The 6,583-nt window shown below is 33.6% G+C and overlaps 1 protein-coding gene across 1 annotated transcript; it reads right to left on the bottom strand.

Moving 5' to 3' along the window:
• Positions 1–859: 859 nt before the first annotated feature.
• Positions 860–5,264, bottom strand: LOC110777577 (uncharacterized). The gene is made up of 5 exons (XM_021982178.2): positions 5,096–5,264; positions 2,426–2,579; positions 2,140–2,200; positions 1,171–1,319; positions 860–1,077 (listed from the first exon to the last, which is right to left on the bottom strand). Exons 1-5 carry the CDS (start codon positions 5,145–5,147, stop codon positions 990–992), a joined length of 504 nt encoding a protein of 167 aa, XP_021837870.1. The 5' UTR covers positions 5,148–5,264; the 3' UTR covers positions 860–989.
• Positions 5,265–6,583: the final 1,319 nt, after the last annotated feature.

Genomic DNA, 6,583 nt, shown 5'->3' with positions numbered 1-6,583 from the left:
GGGCTGATCATGCTCTAACTCCATTCCAACCCATTCCAAAAAGCTCAACCAAACCACCCCTAAATGATTTTGACTTCAATAAGCATGTCCATTTATCATGTATCATTATTCTTGATGTTTCACATTCAAATTTTTTAGGATGGTGGATTAGGAGATGTTAAATTTAATGACGTGTATTGGTTTATTTATCAACAGTACTCACAAAGTCACAATAATATGCTTGTTATATTAATACGAGGATTGATGGTGAAATCATTTTTGACTTCAATAGGGAGGCGGAGGACCAATAAAATTCGAGAATGATGGGTGTACGCCTGTACGGCACCATGGCATTTTATTGTTTCCGTACCATATTCTTGCATCTTTCTTTTTCACTCCTGTAATGCACATGTTGCATTAGTAATTGTATTTATTTTTTGGTTGAAAATAAATGAGGTATTTTATATTCTAAGCATCTTCAAACTTTTTAAGATTATAAATGAATACTCCCTCTGTATTTTTTTAAGAGATACACTTGTCTTTTCCGGCCGTATTTATTTAAGAGATACACTTGCTATTTTTGGTAACTTATCAACCCTACCATCTAATTAAATAATCTATTTACACTCCACCCCCACCTCCATCCCCTAAAATGACATGGTCCCCACTTATTTTACTTATTAAAATATCTACCCAACCCCACTTGTTTTATTACTTTATTTCATTCAATTCTTTTTCTTAATACCCGTGCCCGACCAAGTGTATCTCTTAAATAAATACGGAGGGAGTACCATATAATTTCAATCAAATGCCAAGTGCTTCAATTACTCCCTCCGTCCCTTATTAATTTTAACCCCTACCAGTATACCACGGCACAAAGTTTTATACAACTACCTTGCTTTATCTATTACGGAGTATATGCATGTAGTTTATACAGCAACAAATAGTAGCCTTCAATTAATCACAGATTCCATCAAAACTCCAGATAAAACTAGAGATGTTAGAAATAATTACAAACTCAGGTTTCCACTCCCATTGCAGGTTCTACAATTCCGAGCAGATGAACACCGTGTGCAATAACTCCATTTCCTAGGAAGCCTGTTTCACATCAGTAACTTCTGTCAGGAAACCAAAATAAATACGAAGTATAATACATTCTACTTTAATATTTACAAGGAGATCATTACGTACCCAGATGTATAGCGAGTAGCTGCATCCTTAGAAATCATCCTAGCTCGGGCAGCCCTTTCTTCTGATAGTTTCTGAAGCACAAAGCCCTCTCCTTTGCACTCTGAGCATATACCAGAACCGCCACAATCTTCACACATTTTTACTGGAGTCTGACTTCATTCAGTTACCAAAAATATGCTTCGGTTATATCTTAGGAAAATTCAACAACTAACTGAAGTAGATACTTATAGGGTAGCTGAATTCAAACAAACAGCATCAAGAGTGGATTCAAAACAGACATCTAAATTGTATTCCCATTAAATTCAAGCACATGTGATGTATTGATTATAACTTTCACATTTGCAAGAAGTTACGCAGTTCCACAGCAAATTATTGTAACTGAGATGAATTAGGAACAAATTAGATGTTGACATTCGAGTGAAATAAATCTATAGCATCAAGATCAAAACAAACACATTTTTTATGTCGGCCTCTCGTATCCAGTGCTACAAAGACACGGATTAAACAATTGGAAGCAAATAGAAAGAGTTAACAAAGGCTTGACTTGACACTATGACGCTCTTGAGTCTTCTAGAATACTAGTCGTTTTCCGACTCCATTAAGGCTCCGTTTGTTTTGACGGAAAACACTTCCCCATAAATTAATGTTCCCATTTTCCTTTGTTTGTTTAGTTCAGAGTGAAAAACAATTTTCCGAAAGGTGGAAAACCACTTTCTCTAGGGGAAAACCAACTTTCCTTTGAAAAGAAGGAACGCCACATTTTTCACTCTAATCTCTTACATTTCCTTTTCTATCATCTCATTCCCACTTCTATGTTTTGTTTCTTTACAATTTTTCTTGTAAGAAAACAAACAAAGGAAAACCATTTTCCCTTGATGTTTTCCCTTGAAATGGAAAATCATTTTCCTTTGAATATGTTTTTCTCTGAAACAAACGGAGCCTAAGTGAAACCAGTAACAGTAAACTAACCAGCACAAGTAGCATTTGACTACTAGCAATGGTATATACTTGTAGATAAAATCCCCTGCACCTGATTCACAGAACTTCATGTTAACATTTAGGACTTAACAGTCAGATACACAATTCAACATTAAGGACTCTGGCCAGAAGGCTAGAAGACAAGGAAAAAGAGGACCTCTCTTATATTAATAGGTGTCCCGAGAAGCATATAATATAGTTACAGATCCTTTTACTGCCAGTGGAGTTCCCAGATACAACAAAATGCACTGCAAGTAATGAGAATTTTAGCACACACCTTTTTTCAGATTCTTTGGTTCTTTTAACGAGAATAGTGGCCGCTGCACCAACAACTGCAGTTGCTAATGTCACAGACATAATTGTTTCTGGCAATGCAGAAGATATTCTGAAGAATTTCCTTCTGTGGTCATGCAACTTCAAGCCCTTGGGTCCTAGTCACTTCATTAGATTACATAATGAAAATCACAAGACAATTTACTACGTGAACTGCACGAACTAATCAGATCATATTCTGGGCAAAAAAAACCAGCATTTAAACTACAAGGAACATGAACACTAACTAAACAACTCAAAACAGTTTGAAGTAGAATCCGTAACATATGACTGTTTACATGTTACTCCGATCTAGCAACATAACTTCTTAATAAGTGCACTGCTATTGAGGAGAGAAGTCAGAGAAGAACACAAAGTCATCATTTATAGTGCTTGAAACTAACATTGAATGTAAAAAGACTTGTAGACTTAAGATAATTTCCTCCCAAAATGTTTAGAATAACCAATGATTTTTTAGGTCTACCTGGCTTAGTTACCTGTTCCCTCAAGAGAGTCACTATTTTCAATTATCGTCTAATAACTCGACTCAAACATTGCACAGACATACTCATAAATCAAGTAAAGACAAACCCTGCTAAATTGAAGTACAATAGCAGAGGCGTTGTGAACCCAAACCAAATATGAAAGCTGCAAAAGACTTGATATGAAAAGACAGTTTCTTAGCCTCTTAGGAAAGATAATAAAGCACATAAATTACCTCGGCTTGACCTTCTATTTATTCTTAAATTTTGACACTGCCATACAACCTTTACAGTATAGATGCACATGGATACAGGCCATACAACAGAAAAAATTGGGTGTACACTACCTTATTCTAAAGCTCTTAGTAATGGAGTTTGTGTGATATAGTAAGGAAAAGATGACAATGAGTGAACTGTCGATAAATATTTACGAGGAGAACACACAATTGGCAAGGAAACTTCCCAACAAGTTATTATGGAGTACGTTTCTTTCCCTTATATTGATTCATACTACCTCCGTTCTTAGAGTTGTTTACACTCACTAATTTGCACGGACTACAATGCAATATTCAACCACTAATTTATCCAATTTTGTATGTGAAAAATTATAACACTTGAAATTTTGAAAATAATTAATAACACGAATCTAATAAGATTTCCACATGATCATATTTTTATGTATATAACAATGAGAATTTACGGTCAAAGTTTTCGTACTTTTGACCCATATTCAAAAGTGTAAAGAACTTTTGGGAACGGACTTAGTATAAGAGAAACCTTTTACAAGCTCCTCAAATGTACTCCGTACACAGGATGTACAACGTACTAGGGACATACAAGTGAACTTATAGCGTAAAGAACTTTTGAGAACGGAGTTAATACAAGAGAAACCTTTTACAAGCTCCCCAAATGTATACGGGGTCAACAACGTACTAGAGACATACGAGTGAACTTTTGCTTTTGGTATATATCGAGCCACTAAGGAGAATAACAATAAGAAAAGTTTGTGAAACACTACCTTTAAGTTTGGTGGTTTTGTGAATTGCGACCTTATAAAAACTTTTTTAAATGTAGCTACCTTATAAGTTTGGTTTGTTCGATTAACACTACCATTTGACGTTTTCCGTTAATGTTTTCCACCGTGTATTTGTTCTATTCTTTTAAATATCTCTGTTCATTTGTCGTTTTGTTCATTTGCCATACTAAAAAACCGTTGTAGTGGAGTTCAAAGACGGAAAACATCAATAAAAAATGGCAAATGGTAGTGCTAGTCAAGCAAACCAAACTTATAAGGTAGTAAAATATAATTTTCTTTTTTAAAAGGTAGCAATTTACAAAACCATCAAACTGTTTCACCAAATTTCCTAACAATAATATCGAAAATGATAAAGGTCGCAACATGCGACCTTTAAGACGTGTCACAATGATGACATGACATGTCTACGTGTCATGATTTAAATTGGAAACTGAAATATTTAACTTATATATAACATATTATATATGTACAAAAAAGGTGAGAAAATCTTAATATTCTAATTAGTTTCCTTTTTTATATCGACTACCTTATTTACATATTTTCATAGTAAAAATATTGCATTGGTAGTAAAAATATTGCATTGGTAGTAAAAATATTCGGATGACACATAGCCTACGTGGCGCCTATATGTATCAATTAAACTGTGACACATAAGATTGCGACAACTAAATGTTGTCGCAACTTGCGACCTTTATCATCACCCCAATAATATAGACAGGATTCGATCTTATTAACCATAGGGTAATTTGGCATCCACATTAGTATGTTCTAAGTTTCTAACTAAGGTCAGCAAACTTGAAATCCTGTTTTATGTTACTACCTCCTCAAAATAATAGGCCGCATTTAGCTTTTAGTTGTCAAAACTCGCAACATTTACCATTAATTTGCAAATTATGCATTGAACTATTGCACAAAAACATCATCAAACTATTATGTAATTTATGTAACTATACAAATTAAGTTGATACTAGAACTAAATACTTCATCCGTCTGAATTTAACAGTCACCTTGATAGTGTAGTAATGACAACTAAATATTCGAATAATTAAGCAAAACTTAAAAATAAAATTAAGCAGAATTAAGATAAAAAGAGAGAAAAGTGAAAAACGAGGCTAACCTCTGATGAGAGGGATGACCGACATCGAGCGGTTATGGAATGCGACCTCCATTTTTGTGCTGGAAGCTTTAATCCTTATCTCCTTCTCTCTTGTCACTCTAATCTTCTTACCCCTAACTTTAGTTGAGATTCTTGACACCCTTGTAATTCTCCGTATGTATTCGAATACGGAGTATCCGAACTGATATCGATATTGGATAGGCTTTCTAAAATCTATATGATGCCCAAGCCAACGCAATTTAGAAGGTGGATCATGGTGCACATAGAGCTACGTGCAACAAAAGAACACAGTATATAATTGAAAGAACATCTGGATACGAGAAAAGAACCTGAGTATTTTTTTATTTAGGTTTTAATAAAGAGTAAAATAATAAATTATTTTTATAATAAAAAAGTGAAATATTATATCGCATGTTCTTTTGTCGTAGTGTCGTGTTCTTTTACTTATGCACATATGTTCTTTTGGTGTACGTAGCTCTATGTGCACCACGGTCCATAGTCCACGAATTGCCAAGCCAATAAGGCAATAAGTCCAAAAATTGGTTAAACCAGTATATTAGTGGTGTATACCATTTTCTTAACCGTTAGTGAATTTCATAACGTTACATTTTTATTTATTAGTGGTATATAACGAAGAACGATTTCCTTCAATATTGCTTAAAGAACGTTAAATTTTCAAAATACGCCATTTTATAACATATTTTTTACCATATCGTCTACGTCAGCATGGAAGAAAGAAAAATATTTTTTTCCCGATTCAGCACGAACCGCCAATTCAAATGGCGGTTTGCTTTAAAACAAAACCCCCATTTGAGTTGGCGGTTTTGTATGCATCATACCTCACAACCTGCTGTTCCCAGTTTACAGCCATAAAATGGTTGAAATCTAAGCCGCTAATTGAAATAGCGGTTTAGTTGGGTCAACCGCTATTCAGTTGACGATTTAGTACCGATTGATTAAAAAAAATAGACCGGTTTTGATGCTGACGTGGACGGTATGGTGGGAAATATGTTATAAAGTGATGTATTTTGGGAATTTAACGTTCTTTAAGCAATATTGAAAGAAATCGTTCTACAATGAAAATTATAAGTCGGAGTAAAAGTTAACTCAAAATGATTAAAAATTACTCTACTCTATGTAAAAGTTATCTATTATTGTGGGAAATATGTTATAAAGTGATTTGGGAATTTAACGTTCTTTAAGCAATATTGAAGGAAATCGTTCTACAATGAAAATTATAAGTCGGAGTAAAAGTTAACTCAAAATGGTTAAAAATTACTCTACTCTATGTAAAAGTTATCTATTTTTTAGTGATAAATTTTCATTTTATAAAAGCATTTTCCTTCAAAATCACTTATAATGTATAAAGGTAATTATTTAACCTTTACCCATCAACTTTTTTCATAATATAAAAGTTAATAAAAACATACTTTGTATTAAAAGTCACAAAAAAAAGAGGTAAAAGTTATCCAAATGTATGATAAATTT

The sequence above is a fragment of the Spinacia oleracea genome, chromosome 2 (genome assembly GCF_020520425.1).
Source record: "Spinacia oleracea cultivar Varoflay chromosome 2, BTI_SOV_V1, whole genome shotgun sequence".
Taxonomy (NCBI): domain Eukaryota; kingdom Viridiplantae; phylum Streptophyta; class Magnoliopsida; order Caryophyllales; family Amaranthaceae; genus Spinacia; species Spinacia oleracea.
Note: the sequence above shows the minus strand (reverse complement) of the source record. Positions and strands in the feature narration are given on the sequence as shown.